The sequence below is a fragment of the Triturus cristatus genome, chromosome 4_1 (genome assembly GCF_964204655.1).
Source record: "Triturus cristatus chromosome 4_1, aTriCri1.1, whole genome shotgun sequence".
NCBI classification, from domain to species: Eukaryota; Metazoa; Chordata; class Amphibia; order Caudata; family Salamandridae; genus Triturus; species Triturus cristatus.
Genome location: NC_140585.1, coordinates 795,689,382 through 795,705,393, shown reverse-complemented (window position 1 = coordinate 795,705,393; position 16,012 = coordinate 795,689,382). Strand labels below are relative to the sequence as shown.

Here is a 16,012-nt window from a genome sequence, read left to right as displayed (position 1 = left end):
TCCGGAGCTTCAAAGGGCTAATGAACTCCCAAACCCGGCGGCCACAAGTAGTTAGCACCACGGTCGCACCGTCCTAAATCCAGCCCTGCCGGGGCCTCCTCCACGAAATCCCTGAGCTGGGTTTTACTTGGGGTGTGAACCGGGGCTAGGGTCAAACCCTCCGGACTGCAGCCTGGTTCCTGTGCGAGCCCCCACTAACGTTTTGGGCTGTTGCTCTGGGGGTGGGAGTGGCAGGTGAGTTGCGTTCCGAAAAAATAATGCTATGCGTGATATAAAGTGTGGACACCCAATTTACAGGTACTTTTACAACTCCACAGCCCACCAAAGCATGAGATTCCGGATGTACTCTCCGGACCCCGTTGTAACGCCCTGAACGTCTCAGGATCGTTTAACAGACACGACAATGAGGACGCAACCACTTGTGAAGGGTTAGTTCTTTTAATGAAGGCAAATAAAATACAAAGAACAAACAAAAGTTATAGTCATTGGAATCCTCCAGGCTAAGTACGTTACCAGCCCACAGCACAGATGGTCCTAACCGTCCTCTGCATATACGCCGATCCCGGCGTATGCCAACAGAGGGCAGAAATGAAATGGCCGACAATGCCAATCGGTAGGCTGTGAGGGGCACGAAGAGTGTTGGGGAGAATCGAGGAGTCAGGGAAACACCCAGCCGGGGTCTCTACCTGAAGGGAGCAGCCGCTCAACCTCTTCCTCAGACTGCACCGGGACGCGGAGTCACCTCCTGGTGATGCGTCACCGATACCCCAATCACAAGCAAGAAGACTGAACCGAGAGCAGCCGCTCGATCGATCCTGTGGACTTCCGAGTCTGTAACGCGGCAAACACCTCCTGGTGTGCGTTACAGCTGGCAGTCCCTGTGTCTCTGGTCGGGCTGGGAGTTACGACTCCAACCAGCAAAAGCGCCACTGCGCTTGGACTCAGCCGAGTCAAAAAGCGAAGCTCAATGGTTGACCGGTAGAGCTTCCGGGTCCTTCACAGGTGACGATGGGGCAAGACACGGCCCAGGGAGTAACGACTCGACCTACCTCCGTTCTTGCCTTACTGGAGCACCACTCCGGAACACTGCTCTTCACGACGCAGGTACGTCGGTGTAAACACAATATCCGACAGCCTTGTACCTCCCAGTTCCTCCCTTTATAGGGCGTGTTTTCCTTGAGTTATGTAACAGCTCTCCTGTTTACATAAGGGCGTGTTTCCCTTGAGTTATGTAACAGCTCTCCTGTTTACATAAGGGCGTGTTTCCCTTGAGTTATGTAACAGCTCTCCTGTTTACATAAGGGCGTGTTTCCCTTGAGTTATGTAACAGCTCTCCTGTTTACATAACCTCTCAACCGCTAAGCATCCTGGGAGATGTAGTCCGTTTTCGCTGGTTACCGTTTTCCTCCCCTCGTATGACAGGAATTCTTGACACCCGTGCAGTTCGGGCCAGACTCCTCGAGCCGTAAGGTCGGACTGGTGCCTAATTATAGACTGCAGGCGGCACGAGTGGGCAGATAACTTTAAATGAGAAAAACCCCAATTCGAAGGATTTTTCAAGGCGAACGTCTGACAGATTAAGCGGGGTCCTCCACCCATATGGAGGACATATCTCTTCCTTCCTCGTGATACCAGCCTAGCTCTCTGCCCAAAAACCCAAGACAAGCATGGCAAGAAAAAAAAACTGAACGGAAACTGATCTCGGGGCCTCGTACCTGCAAAGCATGAGCTCTAACACTGAGCTGCATGCCCCCGACTCTCGCTCTCGTCACCACCAACACTCACCGGGATCACGAAAACCCGACGCCAGACCAGGCAGAACGAACGGCATCAAGACTGGGGGAGGGGAGAAACCCCGCAGGGCAATCATCTCGCCCCCCCCCCCCCCCAAACACTGCACCAATCGAAAAGACACCAACGAAGGTGGGAATCGAGCCCACGACCAGAGCACAATGCACTATACAAAATTCCTGCTCGTTCTCCCGGAAGATAATTAATCACACCAGATATCTTGACAATTATGTGAGGCTTGCTAATTGCCGCGGAAGGAAAGAAACGCAGCATCCGGTGCTTCAAAAGGCATAATAACTTACAAACTCGGAGCCCCCAAGAAGCCAGCACTCGGTGCGATGACCTTAAATCCGGCCCTGCCGGGGCCTCCCACACGCAATCGAAGAGCTCTACCAACTGAGCTACACCCCTTCGCATTATGACCAACGAGCAGCGCGAGACAAATACATTTGTAGGGGGTGCTACACAAGTCGCGAACAGACTCACCGATGTGGACGCGCCCCCGAGGCACCAACACTGGCTCCCGCATCCACTAGTGCAGCCCGATGCCACAGCGCAGCGCCGGAGTACGTCATCCAGGCGCTTGGCGCGATACAATTCACAGTAACCTCGCTGTCCCCAACGCAGACGGCGGCGAGGGGCTCGGGCGACCGGAAGGCGAACGAGCGGACAAGAGGGCGAGGAGGGGGCGGAGACAGAATATGTACCCCCCCTGGCTCCTCCCCGCCGGAAGCAGCTATCTGCTGGGGTCTCCCTTGGTCTATCCCAGGGACACGACCTCCCACCCCTGTGCCTTCCTGTGGCACTAAGGCGGCCGCCCTCAAAGGGGCGGGCCGCTGCGCAACCCCCCCCCCGGGCAGCCTTACACAGTTGAGAACAGATGAGACTTTCCCTCTAGTTCTACTTTCACCCGGGCTGCGTATAACATGGCGGATTTAACATTACATCTGAGCAATATGTGTTGTAAATGCAGAAATTTCTAAAGTGCCTCCTGCATCAGTTTAGAGATTTTTCACTGTAAGAACATGTTTAACATTAAGCTTTTCTCTGTCCTGCTTTTAAATACCATGTACCCTGCCTTAAGGACAATAAGGCCTATTTAGGCGTGACGTTTTCATATTTAAAAGGATTGTTTTGGGCTGTCACTTTCGACAGGTTGAATATGCAGTTAACACCTGCACAGCCACGATACAACTGGGAAGCCTTCAGTCATATTTACATTGTCACTTTAGTGGATGGCACAATGGCTGCTGCAGTCCACTTGTGACATTTAACTTGCAGGCCCGGGGTATACCTTTGTGCCATGTGCTAGCGACTCATCGGTAAGTTAAATAAACCAATCGGGTCTATACGATTTTTGCCATATTTATTGAAGGAGCGCAAGCACCTTACCACCGGGTAGCAGTGGCAGAGTGCACAGAGTTCTATAGCCAGCAAAAACAGGGTTCAGCAAAAAGAATTCAGGGTGACTGTGTACAACTGTCAAATTTCCAGCACAAATGGTGTTATGTCTTTCTTCATGTTCCATTAAGGAAGTTAAATTTGCACACACACGCTCTAATGCAACACTTGTCATGTGCAGTTGCACCTGTGCATGAATGAACTATGTTAGCCCCTCGATTAAGCATTTATCCACAATTGCTATATTGGGTACCCAGGGATGCCATCTAACCTGCAGCATTTAGGTGTTGCCTGTTTCCATCACATGCCTGCCATCCACCTGTTACAGGGCAGTGGACGCTTATACGAAAAAAGGCATCCGTATCGCGACAACAGAGGGTCCTCTGCTTGCCCTCACAGATCTGCTTGTGCTGTTCGTGCATCCAATTGAAAGGCATTTGTAGAGTAGGTAGTGGTACTATCTGGAAGACATCATTGAATCCCTCCCTCCTCTCTCTGGTAACACTGTTCAGAAAAGAAAGTAGGTCTGAGGAATGTGGAATGTTTCTAGTTCCTGATACGTCCTCATCCTCGAGGGCCTGATTACCCGCATATGAACCAACTTGGGTATGAATTTATGATTGCATATATATGAGCCTACCTAGGTATCCAGCCCTGTCTGTCTGACTGCATGTATGCATGTCTGTCTGTCTTGCAGCTCATCAGTTTGAGCTACGGTAATACAGACATTTTATATTTTTTAGATTGATGAAATAATAATCAATGAGTTGCCTAACAGCACGTACAGTGAGTGCCCTGTGCAACTGATCAGACCTCCTGTAGTGTGCACTATAAAATGGGCAATAACATTGATTCACAAACAGCGTTTGAAGTTCATGCTGTCTCGAACAACATTTTTAGTTCGTTTGAACTTCATGCCTCCATTAATATTTTATTAACGCTGTATATAGGTCAGGTTACATTAACTAAATGAATTAAAGCGATGAGAGAGGTTAATTAAGTTTAAAACCACTAAATGTTTGTCGTAAGATTAGACAGCACACATTCTATTAATGGTAGTACGTTTATGGAATTAACTTGTTATTGACCACAAAGAAGTGGTTGTGATAGTGAAAGAAGTGGAAAGCACTGATGTGGTTTTAGGAGGTTGAAAAGGTTCGGTGGGGCAGGGGTGTGAAGTGCTTAGTGTCCTCTTAAACTGAAGTTCCAAGCCTGGGAATTGGGGTCCAGATGTTTGTAAAGACTTCAAGGCTACTCAGCAATGAAGCCGTCTTTGTGCCTTATTGGCGAAGTCCTAAAATATTGTTTCTCCGGTCGAAAGGTGTTCCATTATAGTCTGCCTGAGGGCCAGTTTGGACCTATATATCCATGTTTCGTCCACTTTCCTACAGGAACAGCTATTCTTACATGTTTAACTCGCTGTGTAAACATTTTTGTAAAGATGATGATTGTACAAGGCGCTTTGTATTAGTTGCCAATTGTTAAATATTGCAAAGGAAACTGGGTCTATGCTTGCGATTGTGGAGAGAAATGCCAAAGAAGTTGGCGAGTATTCAGGACATCATCTCTTTACCTGGTTATCGGGAGAGTTGATCATGTTTTGAAAGTCTAGCCTGAGAAACCTCCAGTCATTGCCCTATAGTGTGGTGGTGCTGCAAGGACCTACAGGAGACCCGCAAGAGTGTAGATTACCATTCGATGCCTTTGGTGAAGGGTGTAACTGAGCAGGGGGTGCATAGCGTGGTTCAAAAGCTGTAATGAGTCTGTGATGATTGGCCCAGCTTCCACAGTATAGAAGTATTCTCATGTTCTTGAGAAGTTCCTGCTTACAGGAGTTGGTGGTCCTATATGTATTTAATTGAAAAATTCGACTTATCCGGAACATCCAGCATCTCTATTGTTTCTTTCATGTGCCCCTTGATCACTTTGCCCCTGACAGCTTGTGCTATAAAAGAATGTGACTCCGCAGCCTCCTCTTACCTTACATGCTAAGAAGTAATGATATTTGGGAGAAGTGCTTTTAGGCCTCGCCTATGCAGTGCATGCACCGTGAGGCATATTGTTTACTATTCAGTGGGCTTAAAACCCGCCAACAGCCTACTATTCGTTGTTTTCGTTATCACTCTCATTCACAGTCTTTTGATTGCTTAGCTCCCTTAGGCATTTCATTATTTCTTTTTATCCCCTCCTTGGAGCGTGGACCAAATAAGTGTTTTTCCTTGTCTTTGTTCTTCCTCATCTCTTTTTCTTCATCTTTTTCCAAAATGTTTTTGTTTATAAGCGTTTTAGTATTTTTCCTGTACATGCAGTATGCTTTCCTACTTATAACACAGGCATATGGCTTCTTATTTATGTTGCTTTCACCATATCTGCCATCTCTATCGACGTTTTATTTACTTCCACAACTGTACTACTCCGTGCCACTCTATTCTACACCATTCCAGTCCGTTCACTCCACTCTGCTATGCGCCACTCTATTCTGCGTCACCCCACTCTACCATACGCCCCTCCACTGTACTCTTCACCATTCTACTCCATGACACTGCGCTATTCTACTCTATGCCACTCCACTCCACTATATACCTACAGGTGGTATTGAAGAACTACAGCACCCGGCCAGATACAACTTGTGAGAATTCTGATTTCTCAGGCACTTCATTATTGATCACACATCTCCACTGCAAAAAAGTAGGTCTACAAATAGTTAGAAAACGAGTCTGTCTTACAAAGCTAGTCTGTCATTATAACATTCTACAGTCTTTGAGTTGGAATTTGGTGTTTGTTAAAAAAAAAAACAGATCGGGCTCACAAAGTTTTGCCATTGTAAATGAGAGACTACAGAATGTTTTTAGGTGGTGGTGTATGTGTGTTTCATGTTGAAACCCTACTAAGCTGGCTTTGCCAATGCTTTGGTGCGATGCTCTGTAGAGTCAGACATTTTCCCTGACGCTATGTTGCAATGTCAAAAACTAAGTAAATAAAGGGGGGGTGATATGACTGCTGCTGGTGGTCACCTCATTCCACTGGTGCTTGCATGACATGCACATGTATGCATCAGAACGCATGCGCACCCCATGGGATTGACTCAGGCGCCATTTACTTTCATTTTTTATTTGCCAATTCAAGATGGCAGACGCCACTTGGGTCGGTATATAAACAAAAATAACTTATCTTTTTTAAGCTCAAAGTAAAAAAAAAAAAAAAAAAAGTGACCACAGGGGTCGGGTGGTAAGTGGGGCGTGGGGAGGAAAAGCATTGCACTAGGAAGAGACCTCGGAGGAGCAGGGAGAGGAGCCGCGTGGAGAGAAGAACACAGTGCATGGGTGGTTGGGCGAGAGAAGAACATGATCCGCAAGGTATTGAAAGAGGAGAACATGAGAGATTGTGAACCATACACAAGTGACAGCAGCACTGGGTGTGGAAGAGAAGCACAACAGCGTGAGAATGACTCCGGAGTGTGAGGGAGGGGTGAAGTAAAAGAGAGAGGAACACAGAGCACTGGGAGGGTGGGCATTTGGGGGGGAGCACCTGAGGAACAGAAGGAGAGAGCTGGAAACACACGCACTCTTATCGACCATGAACTAAAAGAAAAAAAAATCCTCAAAAGTGAGCAGCAGAAGGATATAGTCCAGCCAATCAGAGAGATGATAAAAAAAGCTATGCTCCAGGGGAGGTACAAACACAATGGACACGATGGAACCACTAAATTAGAAGTAAGCAAATGAGTCACAGTAAAGTCAGACAATGATCAGCAATGTGCAGGATAAAAATCCCTGTATGTACATGGTAAGCCCACACTAGGTCTTTTGCAACCAGAGAGCCCACATTGCCTGGTAGTCTCGACCCAATAATGGTAACACTGCAAATATAGCAACACAATCTGTCAGGTTGAAATACTAACTCAAGAAGAATACTGTTGAGGAATTGATGTCCTGCATTAAAGCATATGATTGCACCATAGCACACTAAACTTTATAAAGCTGATGGGTGGAAAGGTTTTACTATATGATCTTTAGATTTGGAAACATATATGTGTTTGCATGTACATATAGTATGGCCAAGCATTTGGCACCTTTGTAAAAATGAACCAAAAGCTTAAAACTCCTTGCACCATGTTAGAATACAGTTTGTGAAAACAGTGGCCTGTTGGTCTATTAAAGAAAGCTAGCATCATGGGATACAGTGCTTAGTAATCTGGTACCATAGTTGAACTTAGGCTACTGTTTCTAGAAGCAACGATTAGGTAGGCTGGCAGAGTTTCGTCTTCTTCACTGTGTGTCCTCCTTCTGTTTCAGAACTCTCCCCTATACCAGTACTTGCAGGATCTAGGCCACACTGACTTTGAAATATGCCAGGCACTGCCCCAGGAGTCCGATCAATGTGCAGCAGAGGATGGTCAGCTGACTCAAGAGCCCTTCACCCTGCCCGCAGTGAGTTTTTACGCCGCCTGTTCCTGTATTTCTGTCTATGTGGCTAATGCAGCTGCCTAACCAATCCTTCTTGGGAAGACTTATTTTTCTTTTTTTTTTACATTTTGACCACATTTTATACTAATTCATGTTGAAAATATCAGAAGCATTGCATAGAATGACAAAAATATGAAGCTCGTGGCAGTGATTGGTGTTTTAAGTGTGCATTGTTTTACTCCCTGCCAGTTTGCAAAAGCAAATAGACCAGGACAGAGGGCAGAGAGAGGATTAGAAAGAGACGGAAGTGAAAGATGACAAAGGAACATCCACATCACATTGCAAAATATAGTGTTGAGGGTGTGGTGTAGAGAGCATCAGAGAGAGAAAAATCAGTCAAAATTATAAACTTCCCATGAAGGATGTTAAACTATGAATAGACAAGAAAGATGAATATGTATGTGTTAAGCTTCCTTGTAATTCTATATATATAACCAGTAGGAACATCAATAGGCAGCACACTGACTCGTAAACATTTCAAAAGGAGAGTGCTTCCGGTTTCGCATTTATCAGAAAGGGTTTTTGTTACCATCAGTTTAAAAAAAAAAAGAAAATATGTACTCCTTGTTAATGTATCTAGCTCGACATGTACAGGCTACTCATATATAAAGTTCTGCCTTTATGCAGCTACCCAGATCCTAGCGCTAACATCCCAAGTATATGTGTGTATGTTTTGTGTATGTGGCGAACAGTACATTTATAGTGTGTGTAAGTGAGCCAGAGTAATAGAGGCCTGTGGGATCCATTTTGGATGCTGCACACCTGACTTGCTGTACAAGGTGGAGTTGTTTTCACAGTCAGTTTGCTTACATTGCTAAGGCTGGAATGAGGAGACATAGACACTGAAGTGAGGAATAAGGAGACCAGGCTCCTTTTAGAAGTTCAGTTAGACCTTTTGCTGAGCAGGAAGAAGCTGATTGGTCTTCCTGAAGCACTATCACTTTGTTGCTGGTGGGTGTGAGGGGTGGGACTGCAGACTCTATTGTGCAAGTTGAAGGGAACCCCTTAGATGAGACCCAGCCTTTTGTCTTTCCCTGATTACACTCTTCAGTCTGGCTGATGACAGCCCGGTGCAGAATCTCTCATCTCTGTGTCTCTGCTGTGGGTGCTCCAGGCTGAAGACAATCCTGCTATGTGGAGCATCATTCTCCACAAAGGCTGTGTCTGGAGAGTAGCCTGGAAAAGGCACTTCAAGCGAGAGCTACTTCAAACTGGTTCCAAAAGTGGAGAAAACGCATCAAGATCTCCTTCTGCTTTTACTATATAAAGTGGGACCCACTGACAAACTTGTTGTTCCTGGTCCACGTTCTCTGTGTCAACGGATGAGAGTTCTCTGCAAAATACTCGTAAGGTTGTTGTGCAACCAGAGCTGGTGTCTGTCTGACAGCTAGCTTTCCAGAGTTGATAAAATAGTTAAAGCTGTTCACCTGTCATGCAGCCTGCCTGCTGAGAGTGGGAAGGAGCCTGCTCACCCTGCAGGAGGAGTGACTGTCCAGGAAGATCAAGATGCAGTGTGACTGCAGAGTGGTAGGCTTTACCAGAAGACGACAGCAGAAAGCGATCTCCATGTGCCAGAGTCGGCAAGCAGCAGACTCCCCCTAGAGGTTCTTGGCGGGAACCATGCAACGTGACCAAAGATCGCTGGAGCCCAGTCGGTGCTGTGATCCTCAGTGGCATGTACCTGAGCTGCTGTGCTAGCAAAGAAGTTGCAGTATCCCTGGCTGATGTGGGGCGGCACCTGCCCAGACCCATCCGACCTAAGTGGCATGCACTGATCTTTTTGCGCTTGCTAACCTTGCTCATGTGTGATACAGAGTCTCCCAGAACATCCACCTCTGCCTGCGACGAGCCACCTCAGTCCCCATAACACAGAGCAGTTGCCTCTGTGAAGTACATGACTACCTGAGGAATCCCTGACCAGAATTGGCAGCTCATGCTCTCTCATAAACTGGAGACCAGGTGAGTGGAGGTGGAACTGGTCGACTGCACAAGTGCACTGATCCAAATATGGATTGAGAACTTCGCTTGGTAAGATTAAGTGATCTGTGAGAGACACTGCACAGTAAGACAGTAAAGCAGTAATCTTCCCCCCTGAGCCTAGTCACACATGACCGATCCAGGGAGGAAACCGCCTGGACTAAAAGAGGAGACTGGGGCCAAGAGCGAGAAATGACCCCAACAAAATTGAGCACCCAAGATACTAAATTGCGTTTTGTTCATGTTGTATGCGTAGCTTTTAGTTCTAGTGTGCATTAAAGTTCTTTCCTTCTTAAAAGTAAAGTACTAGGATGGACAATCCTTTATTGCACTCATGTGTGTTTGAGTGTGCTCTAGCACCACCACATTACCGCCCTGAGAAGCCTGTGACTACCTGCCATCACTACCATTGAGTCAAGCATCGAAAGGATTATACTTGGTCCAGTTTGCAGAGCTATGTTAGGATGGACCCCAGGATAGCGGAGTCAAACACTCTCAACCCTACTTTTCTACTGCCAGTCCTAAGGGCCCCTTCCCCTTCTCTGATCTCTTAAGACTTTAATGAAGGAACTTCAATGTGTGTACACATCAGAGTCCTAGTGGTGGATACAGTGGTGCACATTTTCAACAGTCGTGAGTCCCGGTCCACGGGCGGGATCTCTGGTGAGTGCCAAGGATGGAGGACTCGAGGCTATCAGTACCACTGTGAGTAACTTGCACTCACTCCACTGGATGCTATGGAGTGCTTTCAGACAAGGTGTTTTTTCAGTATTCAGATATCGTCTGGCCACCTTCCTTTGAACCAGCTGTGGTCAGTCAAAGATTTTCTTTGAAGAGGTTCATGTGGATGTTGCAGTGACCCAATGGTAGAGTCTAGTGACGTCAACTCGGAGGTTAGCTTGAAATAGTTGATGTTTTTTAGAGACCCTACCAGTTATGTGTTGATACACTTAAACACTGCACTTTTAAGGAAGGGGACTGTGTGAAAAGTATTTCCATGAATGGTTTGAGTGACATAGACTGTTGCATTGGAAGTTCTTTATCTGTCTGGATGGAGGTGTGCACTCCGAATTCCGATTTTAAATCTCTATGAAAACCAGATAAGTTATAAATTCTTATTTGACAGCTGAGATTCTAATTTTACTAATACAACTATATACCATCCATGTGCTATGGTTCACGTTTGCTTGAGTTCTGTTCTGCTGCCTAGTGATAACCAGTATTATTGCTGGAGCTCTGCGGTCGTGTGTGTAGCTCCTGCCACTAACATCTGCAGGTAACACACAAAGCTTTGATGGGGTGTCCCATGAGTCAAAGATCAGACCCGATAGGAGTTTCTTTGATGGGAGTAACACCTTCATATGGTTCGGCCATTAGAGAGACCATGCGCGAGCCAGTGTGCATGCGCACACCGTGCTTCACTTGTTCGCTCTCCCGCTGCATGACAAGGCAGAGTCATCCTTCCAGGATGCATGAATAATTCAGGTTACCACCACCCGCTGGCTATAACGCGTACTGGTGGTGTGCTTCGGTCAGGCCAAACCCTGCCTTTCTTTCAGGCCCAGACACCGCCCAGGAAGCTCAGTCATTAAGAATGATGACTTTGCAGTCTATGGTGCAGTCCATTACACGGGAGCCTCACTTCCTTATTAGATTCCCATCATGCTTTTCGTCCTTAAGTGCCCATAAAGCCTGTGGGCGTTCGGTTCATCCAGAAGCGCTCCTCGCTGAGCCACATAAAGTCCACCTTTTGTTTTGAGTGGTTCTGTGTTCTATGCTCGCCATTTGGTGTGGAACGGTGTATGAATGTGTGAATGCATAGAGTGGATGTTTGTGACAGTCCTGAGATGCGCGCCTTTGCGTTGGTGTTGCTTGTGATCTGGTGTGAAATCGTTCATCTGTGCCTTTAATTGAGCTCGCTAATAAACATTGGACCAGCCACTTGGAATCTCCTCTTCTGTCCGAAAAAAAGAACAGAAGGTCGGAAGGGTCTTTGTTAACACTTCTCCCCTAGCAGCGACCTCAAAATGTGTTCGCCAACTCAGCCCATTGTGCCTTTGCTTCTCCAGGACTTAATTTATTCTAGATTTCTTTAGTATTTCAATGCACAGTTTCCCCAAACCGCACAAAATGCGGTGTTCTTGTCTTCATCGGGATAGCCCTTCCTCCTGCCTGGTAGCACTTAGTGCCCTGCCTCGCCCTCACTTAAAAAGAGGGAAGCTTCCTGTGTTTGAAAATCTTGCACTGAACAGTTTGAGGTTTTGAAATCAATGACATTAATATTCTGCTCATGTTAAGAGGAGCCATTTTCTGCATCTCGGAATGATGGGATCCCAGTCAAGAGTCTTGTCATTTGAATGCTCTTTATAAAGGAGCAAGAACAAGAGATAGCAGTGCCAAGAAGTTCAATGAAAATTGATCTAAGATTAAGGGAATGGTTTCTTCCAAACTCCCTGCTTTTAATTTTGCACGCTCTTTAAATGCATCATTTTGCTCTAGGTGCTGTACTGGCAAATGTCGCACGTTTTATGGCAACCATATTTATTTTATTAACATACAGCCTTCAGCGCAAAGTTCGTGGTGTAGCAGTTGTGTATTGAAATGCAATCAGTTTGGGTGAAAGCTCACTACTAAATAAAATGCATGCATTTCCCTTTCAGTAATTGCGTTTGAATATAAAATAAAGCAACTCACCTAGAAATCAGTTCGTTCCAAAATGTGCAGTCACTGAAATATGCAGATAATTGTACTTCTAAAAACACTCTGCATAGCTCAAACGTAAAAATTAGAATGTATACTACATAAGTTGAACAGGTGTTTGCGGTAAATAACAATATAAAGTACTGGTGTTATTTTACAGTGTTCTGAAATTCAGAATTTACAACTGAAATCTGAAGTAAATAATTCTAGTGGTCAGACCACTACAGTGTAGGTTACTGAAGATTCTGGTATGTTCTGTGAAAAGGAGGTGCTGCTCTTAAAATGTGTCCAGCAACTGTGTGACCAGTAGAATAGGGCCACTGGTAATGTAGAACCCGCAGTCCTTCCGTTTCTTTTGATTTAATTTCGGGCCACCAATTAAAAATAAATTCCTTAAGTAGACGCTGCCCAGTGGAGATGTCTAGATGAAGGTTCTGCCAGAGCCTCCAAGATCTCCTTACCGAGCCGGGCTTAGGTGGCCTTGAAATTAAAGTTCCAGTCGCTGAATATGCTACAGTTTGTCTGTAGTATGATTATTCTTACATGGATCGTCATAGCAGACTAGCCCGGACTTCGGCTTGCACCCCCAGGAACTCAGTGTCTGTTAAGGGTCCACAATGGATAGTCCCTGAACTGTAATGGTCGCCTTCTCCAGGCTGCGCTTCACTGAGGACTGATGATGCTCCAGTGCCCTTCTATCAAACAGATTGGGCGATTCCCTACCTTGGAGCTCACTCCATTTGTGCTTTTTCTCACTTTCTTAAAAAACAATGAATGGTGACTCGTAAGTCGAAAACAGGAATTATTTTTGAGGCAGTCGCAGGTTAAAGGCAAACAGAGCTCACGGCTGGAACCTGTATCTGCCTATCTTCCACCACGTCCGCTCAGCAAAGCCCTTCTGATCTGCAGTCTCAGGTTGCTGAGATGTCACGAATGCGGCTCACGAATGACCGCTGCTCATAACTAATGTATTCATTGGCACTGAGTTGTATAGCACCTGAAGGGTCTCCAGGCACATTCACTCCCTTTTGTCTCCCACCATTTAGTGACCTCTTATCTCCTTCCTCCTCCATCCTTCCTGGCTCTCTCCATTCCCATGGGGTTCTTTGTTTAAGCTGTTGTCCACAACAGTGCTCGTCACCTCTGTGACATGGACTATTGCATTGGAAGTTCTTAACCTCTGTCTGGATGGGGATGGGGGGACATTCCACACTTCGGTTGTAAATCTCTATCAAATCCATATAATTAAAGAAAATACTTATTTTACAGCTAGAGATTCTAATTTTAATATTACAACTTTGCAATATCATCAATGCGCTGTGTGTCAGCAAAGATTTTCAAATTTCAGTGTAAAGAGTCAGACACACCCAAAACCGGTTCACTTTCTTACAAAATTATGAAAAAAATTCAGTTACAGTACCATAATTGTATGATGTCAAGACTTAGTTTGTTTTCTTGACCAGAGGCATCTATAGTCACACAGCTTTTCCCTAGCCAGAGCACACGGGCAACACTCTTCAGTAGCGTAACATGGCTATGGACTTTTAATGGTAATGATACATTCTCGAGCTAACAGACAAATTATTTCGATGAAAGAATCGTTCTGCTTTTGCTTTTAGAATGTGTGACCTACTATTGTAGTACTCTTGGTTTACCACTGAGTTTCAGGAATGGTAAGCCAGTAGAGTAATCATGGCTTACCCTTGACTAACTCCAGTAATTCAGGAGTAAACCAACCAGTTGTGCAAGCCGGGAGTACTACATCAGTAAGTCACAACAAAATCTCTTTGAACCGGGCCCTGGGAATTATGCAAGAAAGGAGGGAAGAGGCTTTGTGGTACTGAATAGTGTCAGGTGTCCTGACACTAGTTTCTACTTGGGTGATTAAGAGATCAGTGGAGGTTATAAATGTGTCAAGTGGCGTGCAATTTTCAGTGGCTGAATTGAGCTTGAGCAATAACACTCTTAAAAACTTCCTTCTCATACATGTCTATATCCACAAGAAGGTCATAGACAAATGAAAGGGTTGCTGGAACTATTCGAAATTCCTTTCCAGCACTTTATAGCAAAATACCCGGAAGCAGTCATATTAATGGCTGAAAATGTCCATGCTTGTCTCTTTCCCGAACAGTTGGACCTGCAGCTGGAGGAAGTTTTATAACCTTCCCCCAGCGCAATTTCGTCCTGGTGTCAACAAAAAGGAGGCCAAAGTTCTGAGTCAATGGTTGGCGAATCATGGTCTGATTTATTTAAGCGGACGATTAAAAAATGATTTGCCAGCAACAGCAACTTTACTGCAGGGCCAGTCCTCTGGCCCCATTGACTAAATATGTATGTCCTTTTGGCAATTCCATCTTTTTCAGATTTTTGAGGTGGCAAATTTTGAGGGTAGTGATCATTGGGCAACTACTGCAGTTCTTGACTTGTGTGAGCCAGGGTCCGCTGACAGGGTATTACCTTTTAGGAATGTCCTATCCGCGTAGGCTCTCAACAAGCTTGGACTCTATTAATCTCCAACAGTTAGCCGCCCTCCAAATAGAGGAGAAGATTGATATCCCCCCAATATTTTGATGAATTCATTGTGCGGTACAATAGAATTGTATGCCAAGTTTTGGGTTGTATCACTGTAAACATAAGTGGGAAGGGTATGCAAAAGACCCTCATCCCAAGAGAGGGGCTGGTTTGATTCCACCTGCCAAGAGCTGAAGCGATTGGTGAGACGGAGAGTCAGGAGCGCTAGGCACCAGCCAGGCTCTCTAGCCTCCCAGGAGCTGGCTAAGCTTAAACTCCAATATAAATCTCTTGTGCAGGTGAAAAAAGCCACCTTCTACTATAATAAGTGGGAGGAGATGCAGGGAATTATCCTCTCCAAGGATCAGCAAAAGATTTGGGCAAAACCAATTTAGTGCTTCAAATAGGGGTACCCTCGTTTGTGTGATCCCAGAAGAACAGTAGGCTACTTATTTGACAGACCTGTATAGGGGGTCTTCTGGTTCGATAGATCCCAGAGAATTCCTAGGCAAAACTCCCCATCACTTGGTTTTTAGTTAAGGAAGTAAAAGCTGCCATAGAGAGAGTAAAGCTCTCTGAGCTGCTGGCCCGATAATATCCCGGCAGTAATAATTAAGACAAATGGTATTTGGTGGGCCATGGTTTATTCCTCCCAGTTTAGTTGGATTGCCACGTCCAGCTTTTATCCTTTTTCTTGGAAAGGGTCTATAGTAAAACCTATTTTTTTTAAAGGGAGTGGTACAGATCACAAACATTCTAGGCTTATTAGCCTCCTGCGTATCTCACTATAGATCTTCTTGAAGATTATTTTATCCAAACTGGAAGACTGGGCCCTTGAAACCAAGAGAATACCAATTGAACCGTTTTTTCCAAGGGGCGGGGGGGTGGTCAATCCACTACAGATCACCGTTCACTTTATTTGCCATTATCCGGAAGTCACTTGAGTTAAATCAAAGGCTGTGCTGTTGTTTTGTAGACTTCAGGACAGTTTTTGACTCTGTGGATAGGGATAACCTTTGGGGGAAACTTTTTGACTGGGGGCTTCTGTTAAACCTCCTGAGTGTACTCCAGTCCTTGCATTCTGGTAATTGGGCTCAGGTTGAGCTAGACATGTCAGGTTGGTTATCCCAAAGAATCTCCATCAAGAATGGCTTTCGGCAAGGATG

General features: G+C 45.5%; 1 protein-coding gene across 5 annotated transcripts in view; it reads left to right on the top strand.

Moving 5' to 3' along the window:
• The window catches only part of VEZT (vezatin, adherens junctions transmembrane protein), a 222,349-nt gene that overhangs the window by 87,631 nt on the left and 118,706 nt on the right, over positions 1–16,012 (top strand). For all 5 annotated transcript variants that reach the window (XM_085653385.1, XM_085653384.1, XM_085653383.1 and 2 more), the window contains exon 2: positions 7,488–7,622. In XM_085653385.1, the coding sequence (XP_085509511.1) occupies positions 7,488–7,622 (135 nt within the window). The remainder of the gene's footprint in view (positions 1–7,487; positions 7,623–16,012) is intronic.